The sequence below is a fragment of the Ambystoma mexicanum genome, chromosome 1p, assembly GCF_040938575.1.
Source record: "Ambystoma mexicanum isolate Mex_15411 chromosome 1p, UKY_AmexF1_1, whole genome shotgun sequence".
Classification (NCBI taxonomy): Eukaryota; Metazoa; Chordata; class Amphibia; order Caudata; family Ambystomatidae; genus Ambystoma; species Ambystoma mexicanum.
The window spans coordinates 1,113,432,432-1,113,453,656 of NC_090921.1; the positions used below are offsets into that span (position 1 = coordinate 1,113,432,432).

At 42.9% G+C, this 21,225-nt stretch overlaps 1 protein-coding gene across 1 annotated transcript in view; it reads left to right on the plus strand.

Annotated features, from left to right (window-relative positions):
* Positions 1–11,281, plus strand: part of LOC138449036 (zinc finger protein 398-like) — a 145,439-nt gene extending 134,158 nt beyond the window's left edge. Inside the window, exon 7 of the mRNA XM_069604737.1 lies at positions 9,813–11,281. Within this exon, the coding sequence (XP_069460838.1) occupies positions 9,813–10,351 (539 nt within the window). The 3' untranslated portion in view covers positions 10,352–11,281. The remainder of the gene's footprint in view (positions 1–9,812) is intronic.
* Positions 11,282–21,225: the final 9,944 nt, after the last annotated feature.

The window sequence follows — 21,225 nt, forward strand, 5'->3', positions numbered from 1 at the left end:
GAACATCCCTGGGAAACTTGTCCCTTGTTTTTTGTTGTCCTTTTAGGATATTTTGCCAGATTTCTGCTGTGGCTTTTTGTCATGCCCTGCCTTCAGCCTGGAAGATGCATCCCGTTTTTCACATGTCCCTGCTGCCACATCTGCCTGATAAATTCCATCATTCTCAGCTGTGAGCCGTGGTTGGCTCCATTTCTTGGTCTCCTGGAAGGGCTATGCTGCATGTGATAATTCTTGGAAACCTGCATCTCGTGTCCACGCCCCCGTTTGGTACGTCGCTTCTGCCTGTCTTGCCCTTGGAAACCTGGTGTTCTGTCTGGTTCTTGGGGACGCAGAATGTCACAACGCCACCTTTCTTGCAGCGCTGCTCTTACCTTTCTAGGAGGACATGCTGGCATTTGGGGACCATCACAGCGAGGATCTCTTCGCTGGTCGTTCTCATGGGGGCTGCCATCTTTTGCGGGGAACTGCCGGCCGGTTTCCGCACATGCGCAGTGCACATGGCTTGTTGTGGTTGCTACCAATTACCCAGCGAGGCCACGGATCCTCTATCTCGGCTGAGAGTACTTGTGGGGAACTGACGCTGCCATCTGTGCATCATAGCTTTCCTTGTCTTGAGGATTGACGCTGCCCGATTTACGTATCGCTGTTCCAGCATCTGCTTTATTTATTTATTGAGCATTTGTTAGGCGCCTATACAACAGAATTGTGTTTCAAGCCGCCACAAGGCTAACTAGGGAGGGAGCAAGGGGAAATTAATAACAATGGCAAAACAACAAATATATTCATGGTCCTACTAGGCCATGTGGCATTTGGATGTGCAAGTGCAGTGAAGCGAATTGCAAGAGAGAGGGTGGGTGGGGAGGGGGGAAGGAATGGACAACTGCTGGTGGGAACACCAGAGGGAAGTGCCAATGGGAGACAAGTATGAGGCCTCAGGCTAAGTGCTAAGGCGGATGGGTCCCAAGGGTGCACAGCTGCCAATCAGGGGCCTGCAGGGGCAGTGCAGTGGGGGGATGGTGCTGGTATCGACTAGGTAGAGGGCCTGGTAACCTGTGAGATGCATGATGACCAGGCCACCAGTCTCAGCAGCAGTGGGGTAGTTAGCAAGCAAGGGACAGAGGTAGAGAAGACAAGAGTTTTGAGAAGTTTTTGGAACTTAAGGAGGTCCGGCTCAATTCTGAGAGGGCCAGGGAGGCTGTTCCAAAGGGAGGCACCACCCGAAGAGAGAGACCTGCCCCCCCCCCCCCACTCTCTGCTTGAAGAAGCATTTGACAATCAAAGAGTTGGAGTTAGAGGAGCAGAGGTTACCAGAAATGTCTGGGGGAGTGAAAACCAAAAGTCATTTTCATACCACTCACCATTGACCCGGTAGTGGTGTGACCATGACTCCTTTGTGGTGGGAAGAGCACCCGTCCAACGACGTTGAAACCACAACAAGGAGGCAACCAAAACACATCTCCATACCCGCAGCCATACTTGATCTCCTGGGGAAAGTGAGGACCAAGAGCGGGATGCGGCAGAGTCGAGAAGACGGAGAAGCAGAGCAAATGAAGAAAAGCCAAGCCAGTACAAGCCCCATCGATGTTCCCCTGCAGAATCAAAAGTACCGGGGAGAATGGGAGAACCGACAGGCTGTCAGCTAATCATTATGAAGCAAGAGAAACTTATCCCACTAGAATTGACGAGACATTGAGTTTAAAGTCTATAAAGTGGAACTGTATTAATGTGGAAGGGAGAGATGTCTACCACTGGGGCACGCATACCCTGGGAAGAGGGGCAAATAGCCCATAAGTCAAGAAGTAAAGAGTGGAGAATATCTGAGAGATCATTCTGTGAATGGGAAGAAAAACCAAGTGAACCATTTAAGGGAAGAGCTATTCGGAGTCGAGGAGAGGGGGAACCCTAAGAGCCAAGAAGGCATTACGCAGTTAAAAAGGTATATGGCACCAAACTCAAAGGGTATAGCAACCCGAATCGGAGAAGAATAAAGGCACCAAAAAGGGACTATTGGAGAACTATCCCAAAAGGGGAAAACCTAAAGACAGTGTGAAAGAGTGGCAAGACCTGATACAGGAAGTGACAAGAGACTATTTAAGAATAACCTACTAAAAAGGACTCTTGTAGAGAAGAAGAGACATTTCCATAATTCAATCAGGAGAAGGCAGACCTTTTTCTGATCTTATTTAAGTTGGTTAGAATAATGGTAGGATCAGTTGGAACTAGTTTGCGGACAGCGGACTGATTTTTTTGAGACTTACTGACAAGCAACTTAGTTATTAATATAGGCTGGGAACACCCACATAGCATAGGCATAGTGTTTGTGTCCTCCTTCTGACCCACCACAGATCCCACATTTTGAAATACCCGGGGTTTCACCCTAAGTTACTAAGGTTAATTCAGGTATGGTTGCTTTGCTCACTGCACCTGGATAGGCACAGTCACGTCTCAATAATGACTCCCAACAAGGTAGACGGGCGTGTCTGTGGTTGCTGGTAGTACTCCTGTTAAGAGACCATGTTGGCACTGAACTGGCTTTGTGGGTGGGACCAGAATGATATGCCTCATTTAAAAAAAATTAAAAAATTACCTTTATTTTCTTCTTGCTGCATACCAAGTTGTTAATAATTCTCTCAGACCAAAACAGTAGTTTATGGTTATTTATTGTTACTTGTACATATGTTTGGAACACTAGGTTTAGGGTTGGTTCCAGAAGAGGGACTGCTGCCCCTCCCTAACCTAAGACCACCTATCATCAGTTGAGCATTTTGCTGGTTGGCCCCCTACAGACAGGGTTGCTCTACTGTCTAATCTGTCCCTATCCATGTGGAAGCCTAAAGGTCTTTTGCATTATTGCTCCCATTTCCTCTGGGAATTCCTGGTTCGGCCCTATTGTGGTGATTCACATGTTTCTTTATTCCTCTCAATACAGTCTTGACTCTCTCCGCTTATCTGGTCTTCACACACTCTTCCACCTATTGCTTCTCCCACTTCAATATTCTCTTCTTACTCCTCCCACTATTCTTATTCACCTTGTTCCGCCTGATGATTCTCACCCTCTTTGGTCACTCCTCCTCACAATCCTCTCATTTTCCTCTTACTCCTACCACTCCTTCTCATTAGTCTCCCTTCCTGTTCTTACTTCTCCTTACTAGTATTCACCTCGTCCTCTTACAGCTCCTGTCACTCCTACTATTATCCCTTAATTCTTACACTCTCTCATTCCCACTCTCAACCACTCTCCTACTCTCGCTCCAGAATTACATTAAATCACTCTCACACTCGCTCAATCCCAACAATTTGCATTCAATCTGTCTAAATATGGCAGTGCTCACAACTTCCTTCTTCACCTGCTACTCACTCCTCTCTCGTCCATTGTTCCTTAAGTCCAGTGTCTCTATGTGACAATCCTTGCTTTGTCTGAACCAAATCCCTCCTATGTCCTCCTCTTCTGGGCTGGAACATTTCCTGGATGACTTCATAAGAACGTTTTCCTCGCCTCCTTTTCAGCCTCCATTTTCTTTGACCAGGCCATTCAGTTTCCGGCATTGGTTGCTCTCTGGTCTTCCTGATTCAGGCCAGTTACTGCACATAGAGCTTTTTGTAGTGTTCCATGCTCTTAGCTTCTGCTGCATAGCTCCCTGCTGGTTGTAGCTCCTCCACTGCTGTTCCGTAGTCCCCTTGTATCAGGTTATGGGACCCTTGGACAAGTGTTGGTTCTCCCATTTCACACCTTAAGAGGTAGTGAAAGTCCACTAACATTAGGACAACCATTTTTCTCGCGCTGGCTCTCTCTCTCTCCTGCTACCCAGATGCATTGTGGTACTTGTAGCCCCTTTCCATTGAGGCTTCTTCTGTACCGCTGCTTCCCACGACATAGTCGGTGTAACCTCTGTTGGGACACCAATTCCCATGTCTTTGCTGTTAGTTTCTGGATGAATCTGCTCCACTTGTTTCACAGGCAATGACAGTGGTATAAGGAGTGTGGTTCTTGATAGTAGCTATAGTCGCTCGGTCTAGCATCAACTGGATCGCTGATGCACATGGCTCTGTTGGGCCATCTGAAACATTATAGAATGAGACATGGCAAGGGCAGATGGAACCATGCACTGGGACAGTGGTACCAATCAGCCAAGACATTGTTAAACATGCTGGAGAGCCTTCTTCTGCTTTCACCGTCAGAACCCCAGGGGTGGGTCTGGCTCTGCCCTCATAGTGCAGCAGCCCCAGGATGAGAGGTTGTCTCTGTGCTGCTCTGACATGGCCATATCCATTAGCCAGTTAAGTATCTTAATCTCCACCCATAAGACATCTTTTGGGCGCAAAACCTTTGGACTCCTGCACCATGAGGTTTTAAACTGCTGAGCTAAAGAGCTGGCTATTGATCAATGCATTTCTTTGTATACGACACAGGCCACTTAGAAGTGGTTATTGCAGCCACTGGAAGACAGTGCAGATGATGCAGCATTGCTGTATTGCAGTAAACGTCCTGGTCCCCATAACCGTTTTGGCTACAGAAGGAAACATTGTGCACAAGGTAGGGTTTAGGAAGAACTTCACAGACCAGGTTTCTGATGTGCAGATGAATGCACAATTCTGCATCACTGATAAAACCTAAAGATGTTTCACAAAATAACAGTGAGTGATTAGCCCAAGAAATGCCAACCAAGCACCCCTATGAATGCTCCTGGCCAGTTTTCTTTCTTTAAAGTGGTGTTTGTTTGTTTGTTTGTTTGTTTGTTTGTTTGTTTGTTTGTTTGTTTGTTTGTTTATTTATTTATTTATTGTGATATAGTTTAGTTTATAAACTTTACACAAAATACAAATATAAATATCTTATAAGCATAAAAGTACAAATAAAAATCACATTAATCGTAATTTTTTTAAAAGACAGTAAACAGCAAATATATAACACATAATTACCTATGCAGCCAATCCTATCTACAGATTATTCAATTGAAAACTATTACTTAAAATGTTATGTCCAGTCTGCCTTCAATTCTCAGCCAGATGGTATACAGAGCGATCAGCAGGCGCTTACTGTTAGTATTAACACAGTGATTCCAGAACAGATCATCCTTAATGTAGTTCCTAGAATGGACAAAGCCATCCAGCAGAGGGATAAAAGTGCTCTCCATCTCAGGGCATTCAGTCAAAAGATGCTTTGCTGTCTCCAGCTGATCTTGAGCTTTACATAATCGGCATGTTCGCAAATTGGCAGCCAACTTAATTTGTCTTCCTGTGACCATCCTTGTGGGGAGTTGTTCCAGTCTAAGTAGCAAAATAAACCGTCTTAGTCTGGGTGATGGACAAATGTTCTGATATTTCTGAGGTTTCTTAAAGTCATACAGTCTATATTGTACAAACCTATAACTACGCAATCTCCTCAGGTGTTCGAAATTCTCAGTCCAATCCCATAGGTCTATGCGTTTACAAAGAGCCCTTTGTACTTTATCCGAGTACTCCCCCTCCCTTTCTTGCCACCCGATATCTGAATATAATTTAGTCATCTGCTCAATGGTTAACATACCCAGATTCTCCCTAGCCAGTTCTTGATAGACAGCCGATAGTAGACCATTCCTAGTGTCACGAGTCATTTTTAGATATAATACAGCGCGCTTCTTCAATACTAGCGCCTTGAGAGAGATCAGGCCCAATTCTAATCTTATTATGGCCATTGGTATACAAGGCGGTAACCCAAGAATACTACGCCAGAATTTTCCCTCAATTACCTGTAGCCAGCCTAAATCTATATCCAGTAGAGCTTCTAGTCCATATGTAATGGCCGGGGAAAATGCCTGTAAGTATAGCTGCCGAATGCCCCACAGCATATAACCACACTGCTTCACCATAAACCTGTGGAACAAGGCAGTCATTTGTGCTGCTCTAGTTGTACGCAGTTGTTTACAGGCCCCATAGTCACCCGTCGCTTCAAAGTCTATACCAAGATATCGATATTGGGAGACATAACAGATGTTCAATAAGCCTACCTGAAGTGAAACACGGGATACTCTCTTTTTAGTATATCTCATGATTTTGGTTTTACCCAAGTTAATACTAAGGCCATTAACCTCTGCATACTCCCAGAGCGCTGTTGCAGATCGGTGTATTCCACTAATAGTATAGTCGAAGATCGCCAAATCATCGGCATATGCTAAGACAGAGCAGCGAGCATCACCGATTTTGGGGGGACAGTTGTTTACTGCAGCTATTACCTCGGGAATATCATACACATATAGGTTGTAGATTAAAGGGGCTGTGACACAACCTTGCTTCACACCCCTGTTTTGTAGGATATTAGCCGTGGTATTACCCACTTGATCTAATCTCAGTTTCACTGAGTTATTATGATGCAATAGTCTTAAGTAGTATATAAGACCTTTCGGACAACCCATTAGTTCTAATTTCCACCACAGCCGACTACGGGGAATTGAATCAAAAGCCGCCGAAAAGTCTATATATAGGGCATATAACGGAGGAGCCCCTGCTCTTAGCGCTCTGGCTCGCAATAGGTCCATGACCATAATATTGTGGGAAGTAGAGTACCCCTGTCTAAAACCACTCTGGAATTTAGACAAAACGCCAGATCCCTCAGCCCATGCTTGCAGTTCTTTTAATAGTAAAGATGCAAAGATTTTTCCAGTCGCATCAAGCATTGATAGTAACCTATAGTTACTCGGGTCAGATCTAATCCCTTTTTTAAAAACTGGGATCAATATTGCCGTTTGCCAGGAGCGAGTTATGTTTCCAGATTTTATGATTTTCTCAAATAATATTCTCAGTAAACTGGCCCAGAACACTGGATGTGATTTAATAACAATGTTGGATAATCCATTAGGTCCCGGTGCACGAGACGATTTTATCTCTTTAATTTTATTTAAGATAGCTTCGTATGAAATATCGAACGGAGCCACCACCGGAGGACAATCCAAAACTGTTAATAAGTTATCCGTTGTATTCCGATTTTCCAGAAAATGTTCCCAGGCTCTGGCTTCAATGGGATTAATCAATGTCCCTTTTTGCGAGCAATGTGCCTCAGCCAGCAGGGACCAAATATTCCGCGTATTTCCTTCACATACCCTCTTCACCATTTTTTGCCATCTCAGTATGCTCTCTGCTCTTTTCTTAGCTTTAATAGCTGCTCTGTATCTGTTTTTGATCCCTCTAACTGTTGAGAAATATCTATCTCCCCGGGCCATGTATTTTTTGGCACTACGGAGCTCAGCTCTAAGCAATCTTTTCATGTCTCTAATGGCTTTATCATAGGGCAATTTTTTCCCCACCGTACTTGTCATAACTCCCACAGGTGATGCTGCATGTCTTTGAGCAAAAGCCTGCACCCAATCCTCAATATCGTCCATTGATAGCTCATTAAAGTTAGGGAGCTCACTATAGTCTGCCACCCCCAAGGCTTCAATTGCCAACGAAATATTTTTATCCAACCAGATAATTCTAGTACCGGATCTGTTGGTTTTGACCATACCTATATTATTGGGCAGGACCTGTTCACTGAAAATATTGATCATACATTTTAGTGCAGCATGGTCGCTCCATTCATTGGCAGTCACCGTCATATCTATCACCATTTGCTGAATCCCAGGACATACAAATATATAATCCAGAACACTACACGAGCTCCCATTTGACCACGTGCAGTGACCGGGACAGTCCCCGGTTGTTCTACCATTGAGCATTACCATGTCCCAGGAATCAAATAGATATTCCCACGCTCCACCTTCATGGTTCCTCTTACTGTGGGGCATGGCTCCTCTTTTTTTTAGTCTAGGGTTCTGCGTATTACTCTCTTGCCCTAGCATATGGCAATTAAAGTCACCCACAACAATTACTCCTAAACTACAGGATCGAAATAGCCACTTGGCCAATAGATCCTGGAGGGAGTCCCGCAATTGCTCACTCAGCCTTGCCCCAGGTGGATTATATAGATTCACTAACAGAAAGGAGCCCCTGAGGTCCTTGGGGTTCGGAATTACTTCGACAGCTAACATGTTGCTCTCAAAATTACAAACAATCTGTTTGGAGCCTATTGCATTAGTCACACCTATAGTCAGGCCACCATAGGGCCTACCTTTTTCTCCCCTTTTTGCTGGCGAGTGGTATGTCGAAAAACCATCCAATATTAAAGGGTCAATTGCCCAAGTTTCTTGTAGGCAAAAACAACTGCAATTATCCAGAAGCTTAGTAGAACCCTCCGGGGAAAGAAGGTGGGCAAAACCTCTGCAATTCCAAGATAATATAGTTAGTTCTCATTGGTTAGATATAATCTCCGGGAGTGCTTCTGCTATCCATTTTAGCATTTGTTGGACTTCAGATGCAGCGATCTTCTTATCCTTTACAAGGCGTGGGCAATCTGCCATGGCCGGGGCAGGCTCTACATCTTCTGTAGGGCTAGTCAGATCAATTTTATTAAGATCGGCGTCCACCTCCACATCAACTGCCTTCAATTCCTCTTTGTAGGTCCTTAGGAGATCGGCTGTTGCCAAGAACTTGCAGTGTAATGCAGACACTCTAGGGTTGGGGCCTTTCAGGGGCTCAACAAATACAAAATCGTCCGATTTGAGCACTCGCAGTTGTGGAACAGAATCGAGTCGTATCAGAAGTTCAGATCGTGATAGCCATTTCCTACCCTTGCTATGATATAGATTCTTAATCAAGCATATCCTGCTTCCTTTCTTCTCCTCATGATTTTCCAATGCTGCTGCTACTGTGCATTCTGAGCAGTCTAAGTCCGCGGGCAGATTGATTGTTACATCTCTATTAGCCTCTCTTTCATCAATCTCATCCGACTCCACATTCTTTGTCTCTACTTCTGAATCCTTGTCCAACCCTTGTGCGGGTATTAGCCAGCTCGTAAGAAATCCTTCTCTCGCAGCCTTCCTTTTCTTCGCTCTGGCCATTCTTTTCCTACTCTTCTTAGTGGGTAATTGCAGCTTGTCCTGCTCCGACATAGAACATGCCGCGATGCTGGTCCTTTTACCCTTACCAGCCCTTTTTGCTAGTCTCAGTTGTTTCCGAGAAAAAAGAGGATCGTGATTCTGCACGTCTTGTTCTTTTTCCAGAGCTTCTTGCTCTTCCATTTCGTTAACAATGAGGATGGCTTCTGACATGTCGGCTTCAACTTCTTCTACTGCTAATCCTCTTCCTTTATTTTCCATGGCAAGGGCCTCTGTGTTAGCTAGTATTCGTCCAGACATTTTAAGCAAGATCTTAAGTGCAAATTGTAATGATGCAACTGACGCTTGGATTTCAGCTATTTCTGGCGCCCCCGGGAAGGGCATTTCCTGGGGCTCCACTTCCTCAACAGGTGCATCCTCAGTAGAAACCATTGCAAGGTTAGGGGAAATGGAGAGCCTATCCAAACCCGACCCAGCCCTTATTCCCTGAGGTGTAATCGTGCTTCTGTCAGTTTGCTTATCAGTATTGCTAGATCTTCTTTCCAGATGTGGTGTCATGCTTCTTTGAATGTTTAAGCACAAGTCTAAAAGTGAATTATTATCTATGTCTTCAAATTCTATTGATGTTATTGCCTCAGTGTCACTGGTGTTTAAGCTTCCGGTAGAGAAAAGAAGGTTGGCTGTATCCTATGCAACAAAGCTGTGATGCACAACTTAAAAATGACTGCACTATTCTCCTAGTAAAGAGAACAAATCTCACAGACCATACATGCTTGATCCCAAAAACACTGCATCTATGTGCATTGCTGCTTGGCAATGACGATCCGTCTTGACTGACATGAAACACTATATCATTTTTCACGTCTAATAATCTGTTAAATTAATTTTCCTTGTATTCTGCAGGTGAAGGAAACAGGAAGAGGAAAATTAAAGCAGTCTTCCCTGAAGCATGTACTGGAAAAACAACCCAAGATATGCATCAAACATCAAAATCAGAGGTGCACTGGAACACTGAGAATGGAACAAATTCTAGAACCCAGCTGTGGTCAGAAAGTGATGCAGAAGCAGAGAATGATATTCAATATGAAAGTGGGGTCATGAACACAGAAGAACATTCCGAATTGTATGAAGGAATATCCAACACGGGGACATATGATACATATAGTGATTTTAACAGCAATCTTTGGGAGGCAAATCTTCTCATGCGTCTACAAGATAAACAAAAACATTTGAGACCTTTTTCATGCCCTGACTGTGGGAAAAGCTTTAAGATGAAGCAACATCTGACTAGACACCAGAGAACGCATTCTGGAGAAAGGCCTTATCATTGTACAGCGTGTCAGAGGCGCTTCAGTATGAAGCACCATCTTACTCGACACCAGAGAACTCATACAGGAGGCAGGCTGTATCAGTACAATCAATTAAGGAATAATGTGAGTTAATCATCGGATAACGTATATGGCAAACAACAAAACATTCACATTTTACAGGCATCAACCATAGGAAGAACCCAACGTGAAGAACTAAACAAAGAAAGACAACTCTCTAGTGCATATTATGTAACCAACCTGAAATTAAGTGAGGTGATTCAATATTGTAGTTCAACTCTGTTATTGAATAAATGTAACCCAACCAGCAAGGAACTGGCACCATGATAAAAAAAAGGCCTGGATAATATTCAGTACAAATAGAGCTTCTGCCTAGCATTCTTCTAAACCAATATGGAAATCTTACTATTAAATGGATGCTCGTCTGACACAACCCGAGCAAAGGATGAAACTCTAAATGTTGTTTTGTTGAACCAATTTCCCTTAGAACATCATTAATGTCCTTCCCACCACAATGTGTGTCCACTCTGAGGCCTCGTAGAACATACCAGAACGAGGTGTTCATTCTCTCTGCCTTCGTCTGTGAGATCTGCTATTAGGCTTGAGTGAGAGGTCAATTCGGAAGTATGTTTGAAACCAGCAGTTTAAACATGTTATTATAACAGTGTGAGATATTGGTTTGTCACAATGTTTTCTCTTCATGGTTAATTTGCATATGGTCAATTTTCTTAGCTTTATAGTGTGAATGGCTGGACTTGGAGACCCTGCTTAGAAGCTGGACTTGGAGACCCTGCTTAGAAGCGTTGAATATTTATCAATGTGTAACCAAGATACTGTGCCATGTCAGAAACCCTGAGGACTTACCCAGTCTGGTGTTTACTTCTCGTTGACACGGTTTCTCAATTGGAAATATCCAGTCAAGGGTTTCCTCCATTAAGTGGCATATAAATACTCTAATGTCCATCAATACAGTATATATTTGTCATTCTGTCACATTATACAATGCTAATGAGTGTGATACATTAAAACATTACGTTGTTACAATTCTCGCTACATGTCTGCTGTTGAATGATTGGATAAGAGAGACAAGGGTATGAGCTAAAACCCACAGAGCACTGGGGCCTGATGCAACATAGTCAAAAGAAGGGTTGTCCTCTCTGCCAAAAAGTGCCTATTATTTTGCTTCACTTCATACATTTTTTCATTTAATTTCATTGTTTATTTCGGTAAAACAAAGCATACCATAAAAACAAGACAAAAAAATAACGATCAACAATATTACAAAAAATTCAAATAGTTGTAGTTAGACCCAATAAATAAATAAAAAGACTTGGGAGACAAAACTACAATAATCAAAATCTATCTGATCTTAATAAAAATTCTCTCCAAAACACAGCATGTTTTAAAAAAATCAATACAGCCCAACCCACTTGTAAAGAATCCGCCCACAGCAAATAATACAATGCAGGCTCATAACAATGAAAGCCCAGACCCAAAAATACAGGTTTCAAAGTGTATTCTCTAATTGCTTAAAAGGGTGGGCAAATCATAAAGTGTGCCAAGTCCTCCTTGGGCACCCCACAAAGCAAACACAATTGATCCTTGAGCCTAGCTGCCACGACAAAGTGAATACAGTTAAAACGTGTGTATAAGGATGCGTTGAGACGGATGCTGTGCCCAGCTCAGATACTTCTGAAAACCAGGGGATGAAATGATCTGATGTTTCCTATTGGCAGGCCTCATGATCGCCAAAGAATAGACCGGAGTACACTATTTTCTGCAAAATGTACATCCTTATTGGATAAAAGGGCTGCTGGGGAAAAACAATAAACCTACACTCGCATCCAACAGCACAGTTTTTACATACCTGAGCCATGGTGTCCTCAAAGGGGATCTCTGAACACAAGGTAACCAATTCCTGGGTCAAGGTAGCTTTAGTGTTACCGTAAATTCTTAGCCAATGACTAGCAGGCATAGATGCAAAATCAGGTCAGTAAGAAAACAGCCCAGTTCTTGATTAACTGTGAAATTGGGGACAGACCCAGGTAACCCCAGAACGCTCATAAAAAAGTGTTCCCAACCACTTGCATAGATTTAGTTTGACCAAATCCCCACTGCCTCATGCCATATCTTGCCAGAGAAGAAGCTTTACCATGAATGACTGAGTACTAGCTCAATTGGTTTTATTTTAAGCGACCCCAAAGCTCTGGCTACCCCCCAGACCCGCACCAATTGCCTGCTTAAATCTTAGGGTCTGCTTCTCCACATGTGCCTCCGTGCCAAAATTCTATGCAAATCTCACCCCCAGGTAATCAAAGTGAGCCCCTCTTGGGAACAACTTCCCCTTAAAAAAGCTAGCTGGAAACCTCAGTGGACGCCTCCCCCTGTGACAAACCTTCACAGCAGATATCTGGGCATTTACCTTTAGACCCAGGGTATCTATAAATCAGGCATAATCATCAACGAGGCACTGAAGAGATCTGTGGGTGCAAGCTAATACAACTGTGTTGTATGCATAGGCAAATAAAGGCTTACGCCTATTGCACAGCCTGGAAAGGTCAGAATTAGATTTAAGTAAATGGTCATAAAGACCATTTATATAAAGACAAAAAAGCAAAGGGGCCAAAACACAGCCTTGATATACCCCACATTTCACTCGCTAGAAAGGGGTAAAATGTTCTGCAGGTCCACTCCTCACACAAGCCATCGTCAAGTGGTGTAATCTTTCTAAGAGATCCTCCAAGGCGCCAGGGCAATTCATGAATCATGAACAGGCTCCATAACCTAACACGATTGACCTTGTCAAAAGCAGTGCTCCTATTCATGAATGCCAAAAAGATGGGCTTTTCCTTGATAAACAAAGAATGTGCCACCACCAAGTAACGATTCAAGGCCTGTTCTCCGTTCCACAAACTTCGTCTGAAGCCCAGCTGGATAGTAGAGAAGATGTTTGTGCTCTTCACCCAAGACTTTAGTCTCCCAAGGATGGCCCTCTGCAAGATCTTAAACACTGAATCTAAAAGAGAGATTTTTGATCTATTAGATGCTTTTAGCACCCTTGGACCTTTTTTATAAATTGGATAGATGATAGCACGGGACCAAGAAACAGGCTAGATGCCTCCAGCACATGCAGCATTGAGCTCCAACGTCAAAATGGGGGCCCACAGATTTGGTTCTACCAAGAATAAATCAGTGGGAACATTATCCAGACCTGGGGCCTTATTCCTCACTTGGTTCTTAATAGCTGTCAAGATTTCCCCAACAATAAATATAATGATGTCCTCTGTAATGCCAGTTGACGGATTAGAATCCAAAGCGAGTGGCCCAACAATAGCCATATCCCAAGAGCCATTACTATATAAGGAAGAATGATTTGCTCAGTCCTCATCCGAGACCACTGAGGACAAGCCACTGTCTTGTATTTATAAAAAGGCCCATTATTAATACTATCCCAAAAATGTTTAGCGTTGTTATAAATCGAGGAATTAACCCAAGACTCTGTTTCGATTTTATGTTTTCTGCAAGCTATGGCCTTCTTATAAAACGTGCGGTCCTTGATAATATCAAGCTTTGACGACAATAGGTTCTTTAAAGTTCTCAGCAGGCAACACTTTAATTTGGCACACTCTGTATTAAACCACCTGGTGTAAGGACTACTCTTCCTTCTATCCACACTCAGTGTGAAGGACACTGAAAGATTAGCCAACAATAATGAAAACTCAAACCATTTGTCACTCTGGTCTGAATTGCCAGAGAAGAAACGTTCAAGAGCCTGCCAATTATTTCTAACAATATTCTTCAGCCGGCTCTCACAATCTGCTGATTGCCATTTTAGCCGAGGCTCCAAGGCACTGGGGCACTCATCGGTCAGCCCCAAGGGGAAAGACCTACCCTGGCGCCTGCACGTGAGTTGAATAGGGAAATTATCACTGCACAGGATATCCAATGCCCTAAACTTGCTGATGTAATCCCAGAATTTTACTGGGACACACAAATAATCTATAGTAGAACGACCCAACAACGACCATTGGCGCCACACAGCTTCCAAGCAAAAAGGAACTTCCAAAGCACAAGCCCCTCCCAGTTGGTTGTATCATACCTCATGATAGGTGGCAAAAAGGTAGAAAAATCATCTTCAGTCAGATCAAACAAAGTACTACCAGGCCCATTACCCAATTTAAGATTGAAAGCCCCCCTGAAATAAGAAGTAAATCATTTGCAGCCACCCAGCTTGCCTGATCCTCCATTATGGAGGCTAAAGTAGAGAACAAGCCCATAAAATATGAAGGAAAGTACCTTCTTTGCCATAACCACTGTAGCACAACCTTGATCCAGTCCATAGGCAGTTCTTAAGGGAAAGGTCGCTCCAAAATGTTATTGTCCTGATTATTCAGGCATGTATTTTTAAGCATACTATAATGGATCTTAACATTTATTCCTATGCATCTTTCCTTAGTTTTCTTCACTTTTACATATGCAAAAACAACGGGTTGGGCGCCGCCATCTCATGCTAATCTTATCTGTTGAGGCATCGTACGAACTTCAAGAGCGTTTGCGGCAAGACTACAGATTACCCGCTCCTGATGCTCACATCACTAGTCCAAACGATATGCTCCACCTATTTTCATGACGTTAGCGGTCAGTGTAGCCAAACGCGCCCAGTCATCACCTACGCCATAACGTCACTTAACGCAGAACCAGGAAGATAAACACACACATCCCAAATCGTATAGGAAAACAATATTTTTAAGAAAACATCATTAGTCTGCAATGTAACAAGTGCTTTTATTTATCAAATAACGCTGCCAATAGTATATTAGGTCCACTAAATGAACAATATGTTTTTGCCATACAAGTTATAGCTAGCAAACATTGTATGCTTCGAATGTTCTTTATAACTTCCTCATAATACGCTGATTCCGATCAACGATCGATTAATCCCAGTACTCTAATTCGTGTGTGTCCTTATGTTACACCAGCAAATCTTTCTAATGACACACATGGTGTTCCTTTCGTGAGGAAATATTGATTCTTTGCACTTTCAATTACAACGCTTTCGCTTCAGCATGTTGCTACTTCGGAAACGATGACAGGTTGCTCCTTGTCGCTCGTACCGCCAAAGGGCAGATCGGTCCCTGTCCGTCATCCCACATAATGGTAATGCAATAAGCACCGTTTATGGTTGTCCGCCAATGTTGATTTGAAGAATCCATCCGACGGTAGATGGAAACTATGGCATACCCAGAATGGTACAATATATCTGTGTAGATAACGGAATTAAAATATATTTTAGTAGCCATTCTTTTATCGAATATGACCATTTACTGTATAATTCAGCACCGGATGAAACCTAATCCTAAACAGAAACCACACATAATGAACACACACATGACAACATGGAGTATTTGAGTGCACACCGTGCATGAAAGGTTAGCACTGTGAAGTAGGTATAGCTCCCAATGGGATGGAGAACCAGATGGATATGGAGAGCCACAGACGGATGGCATTATAACGGAACTAGGAAGATTATTGATCGAAAAGTGAACCACGTTACCGTGGAAAATGTTCAGCCCCCGCCCCTTCCACCCCACACCCACTTTATGGTGCACAAGGATGCAACAGTGACATCACACCCGGATATTCCACGGGACAAAGTGGTTTAGATATCACTAGGCTGCATACAGGTTGTGGTTGTTGGTCATCGCTGAACAATTGTCACAATATGCTCCAGCAAACAACCCATAACGAGGCCAGTAAGCAATACTGCCCAAAAGATCAAACCTCTATTCACTTCTCTTTAAACTATACACAAATAATTATTATTACCTGACATATAAACAAACCGCGAGTTACACACTCGGTTTTTTATAGTTGCGGTATGAATATAATTTAACATAACGTATTGTGTCCATTATTTTTGTCAAATCGCACATTAGCTCTTTGCTGAATTATTCAACATGCATACAACACGTGCTGATTTTAATTGCAAAAATATTATGTATAGTTGAACTTACATAATGTTAGGAAGTTCCATTCTCTCGGTCTCGCCCCGAGTAACCGCTCCGAACAACAGATTGCAGAAATTGAAACTACATTTTCAAATGTCCACTTTCAATATAGTAAATATTATAATTTTTGAGGATATTCAACACCTTGCGTCCTTTTAGGGGTTGCTGACTTTCCCTCAAGGCCAAATAACAATAGCAGCTTGTTTTCAGTGCTTGAAGCCAGAGATTGGTAGGTTTCGATTTTGTGAAAGATTGCCACAATAATAAAACAGACTGGACAAGATGCGTCAGTGTGACTGGATTTATTTCTTCGATTCCCACAAGCATCAGCCCATGACCTTCGAGTAAGATGTACCCTTGGTGGCAGATCAGTTTTTCAAAAGGTGAGAATAGCTGGGGAGCGCAGGCTAACCCAGCCAACATCGAATACCTTCATGGGATATCCGTGCGTAAAAGGTATCGGTTGTGCCGGGCCGCAACCATCAAGTGATGCAAGGGCTTGATCCATGTAGCCAACTGGAGCCATGGAATAGATTTTATGTCTGCGAGGACATGCTTTTTACCCCTTTCAATTACCCTTTCATCACACTTATTGTCGACGGGATGCACAGCCACCTTGTACATATATAAAACATATACATTATTGTAACAACTTATTACGTCTGCTATGGGGAGGCCGCTAGGACAGTTTTTCTGAAGTCCAAATAAGGGCTTAGTAAAAACATTCAACAGAGGCAGTCAAGTACTCCAATGTTAGTAAAATGCTGTACCACCTGAGTTCTGGTTAGTATAGACAGAGCGCTAGGCTTGTCTTGGGAGGGAGAGAAGGCAGTAGAAACAGCACAAATGAAATTCCAATTCAAACAGTCCAAAGAAACACAAACACACTATGTAATGTAAAAATAAATGGTCTATTTAAATAAGAGTAGTCTCTGTTAATTTTTGGAGGAAAAAAGTACTTTCACAGTTCATGTAAGCACATTTATAAAAATACAACACTATGCTTGAAGGTACACAGACCAAAGCATATAACCTTATTCGGAACACCAAACAGCAGTTCTGGTGAATTCAAAACCAATAATTACTTTTCGATTACCAAGAACTCGGCAGAACTCTTTAAAATCTGCAAGGAGCTGGCCAATTGTGCTGCAGTCTCTACCTCTCCTGTCCCCTCCCAGGCCCTATGCACGGCTCTGGCCTATCATTTCATCCCTAAAACCCAGGACATCCTGTCCACCCTCTCGTCCTCTACTCCTTCCCCTCCATTCTCTCCTCTACATCTGGCCACCTTTCCTCCCTCATTCTCTTCCTTTCCTCTTTTCTCCCGTGGCAAGATTTATAGACAAGTCTGATCTATGAAAGTCTCGTCAAAACAGGTTCTTCCCTGTTCTTCAAAAAGCATCAAGGACCACATTGACAACCACGCTCCTGTCTTGGCTGACTTCTACAAACACTTGTTCGCCACTGGAGCCTTCCCCTCCCCCTGAAGCACTTTCTTGTGCACCCTCTTCTCAATAACCCCCTGTCCGACCCCTCCCTGGCTAACTACCAACTGCACCTCCTCGAAGGTATTCCTTTCATCACCTTCCCCCAGAAGATCACTATCTCTTGAGCTCTGGTTCTCTGTAGACTGGACTACTGCAGCAGCCTCTTTCTAAATCTGACTGCTTCTTCTCTTAGCCCTCTGCAACTCACCCAGAACAAGACTGCGAGTCTTGTCCTTGGCTTCAAGCCCAGGGATCGTATCTCTCCAGCCCTGACATTTCTTCACTGGATCCCAGTGGCTGAAAGGATCAAGTTGAAGACCCTCTGCATAGTCCACAAGGCCATGTGGGGCCGGGGTCCTCTCTACCTCCTACTTTCTCTTCAGAAATATATTCTTACTCGAGCTCTTCACTCCTCCAACCCCGACTCCCTAAGGGTCAGTCGCTTCTGCAAGCAACAAGTTGGTGGTTGATCTCTTTCATCGGCTGGAGCCTCCCTCTGGAACAGCAGAGCACATCACAAGATTCAGCCAACAGAACAACTGGCTCTCCACTAGAGATAAAATTCTATTAAAAACGGCATCACTTACACACAAGTCCCTTAACAATGCCGCCCCAATGTACCTGATCAACAGATTCCACCGACAGTCCTCACTAAGACCCACTAGAACTGCATACAAAAACTGTCTATCTGTTCCCCAATACAAACGGGCCACCATAGGGGGCAACAGCTTCCCTGTAAAAGCTGCCAAGCTTTGGAATTCCATGCCCCCAAACCTTAGAGAAGACCTGCCCTATCAGAACCTCCGCTCTCTGGCAGTCTCTCCGGCTGAAATTGGAGTCCCACTAGGACAACAAAGTGCCTAGCGCTACCTGCACAAACTGTAACCATGTGTGCCTTTTTGCGTACCTGTATATAATGGCCTGTTGGCCTCTACTGATTTGTATATAACACTGGTGTACCTTATTCTTGTATTATGCATACTCTGTATACTGTAACTAAGCTTCGAAGATTCTTGTAAATGCTGCGCCCTGATACCCCGGGTACACTCGTGCATTTTTAAATAATAAAACAAACAAACAAACAGCCTCCCTGCCTCTATCATGTCATTTCAGTAATACCATGGTAGTACCCTATCCGTTGTACCGTGACACTCAGCAAGAAATCACATAGTCTAATGAACTGGACAACACATTTTTCACAGTATAAATCTATAACTTTTATTCAGGATAACAGTCATTTTAGAGGCGTCAGACCTTGGGGTGTAATATTCAATTAAAGTTGCTTTTCAGTTCACAGACTAAGGGAAGCAATAACTCCAACTTAGTATAGGATAACACAGTTACACTCAAGGTAAGTAAAACCGATACTATAAGCAACTGAAAGGCAGGTGTAACCGAAGACTCTTTTTGTGTCTGTCTAAAATAGGCCATGTAAAGCAAAACCCAGTGTTAGACTGTATGAATGGCCCAAAGTTATTCTATGTAGGCAAAACCTAAGGCAGACTTTAGCTGGACAGGTAAACAGCAAGTCAGGGGAAGCAAAACCCGGCTTGGGGGAACACTTACACAATTATCCTTACAGGAATAATAAAGTGAAACCAACAAGATTACTTTTGTGCAAGAGGCACAACCAATTCACAGGTGAGCAAAATAACCGTGTATATACTTTCCAGAATAGCAGAACATTTATAAGGTAACTAAACTAAACTTTTATATACTTTGCAGAAAGGTGGGAGCATGATTTCATTTGATTTAAGGACAGTTTGAATCCTCTAGTGAAGTCTTGGTGGGCCTTTCACATCAGTTGAAGTGTTCAACAAATTACTCCCACCTGCCATTAATGGTAAGTTTGTCCATGTAACTTAAATGTTACATTTATTAAAAATGAGAATGGGGATACTATCACCAAAAGGGATCAAAAGATACTTTCTGCCCTTCGGGAACTGTAGTTCCGTCAAGGTTAGCCAGAGAAAGTTAAAAGAGGAGCCCCTAGGGCAACCTAGTAACAACAGGCACTTATTGCCAAAAAGTTGCCGAAGAGGATACATTTGAAAAGACAATACGGATGTTATGGCGAGCCCAAAAAATCACACCCATCAAAAGATTAAAATATTCCGTGAGTGTGTAAAGAGGTATAAGAAAAAATAATGCACAGGTAAAGCAAAGCGTTCTGGTAGTTATGTGGGTGACACAGGTCAGGCGATTTATCATTACTGTGAAAATCTTACCTAGCAGTCTAGCAGAGGGTTTGACAGACACCAAGCCTCAGTGTACCTTTGACTGATGGCAAATATAACTGTTTGCATATCAGTCTTTCTCCCACCCAAAGGTGCAGTGCAACACCAATGTGCTGGGGCAATTCTCGTCTGAAATATAGTACCAATAGCAACCACAGACAATTTTCTTCTTGATAGAGGATCAGTCATATAAATGAATGAAGGGTAAAAGATATACATTTATGAATCATAAACCCGATTAAATCGGCATAATGAAATACTTTGTAATACATTTTATAGCATTGAAATTGCGAGTGTAATAGCATTTGATTGTTTCTGTACAATGTCCAATCATTGGGGAACATATAGTAAATGTTATTGTGAGCAGATTTTGAAGACAGCTACAAATCATTTAAATCTGGAAGTCAACCTTTCAACAAGTTATGCTTTCGGTGGACAAGGCTTGTTTGCCATATTTTGTGTCATCGTATGTGTGATAGGAACAAAATCAGGATCGATTCCATGAGTATGCATGGCCAACACAGTCAATGGCAGATCTTTCACAAATTCCATTTCCTAGTATATTGGCATGGCAACCCATTGATTGCTTTGTTTTGTAAAGGCAATGAGGTAATGAAGCATCCCGAGTTCCTGCAGTTTTTGCTTGTTCCCTCCCAATGTTCTGGTTGTGCGCAAGTACAGCTAGTCTTGTTCTGGCCTCTATGCCGAAATGCAACCTTTTGGGCCTGTAATTTAGGCACATATTATGGAACACCTCCAAATCTCCAGTATGACAGAATTCAGTGAGTCCCTTTAGGTCTCTTGAAAGCATTTTATCGTACACAATCATCTTAAGGGCTTTGTGTGGAGGAGATCATGGCACCAACCACTTCTTCTTGCGTTCCTTCTCCTTTGGTTCGCGTGCACATTTGTTGAAATGTTGGGTTTCTGTCCATTGAGTGTACGTTGGAACAATGGTGCATCAATGAACGCCATTTTTCAAGTAGAATGTCTAAAGATCCATCACAAGTTTTGGAGCTCACCAAAGATGGTTGCTGATAGACTGACACCACTTTAAAATATTTTCTGATCCCTTTTTTTTTTTTACCAGCAGCTGTAATTTTTTTTTACTGATTTGGCAACGTGCCATACTTCAAATTGATGCGGAATCTGTGGAAACTGCTCTCGCATGGCCTTGGCTATTGAAACGTGCCTGTCAGTGGCTATCAGGTCTATTTGCATTCCCCTGGATTCCAGATGTTTAGCAGATTTGATGA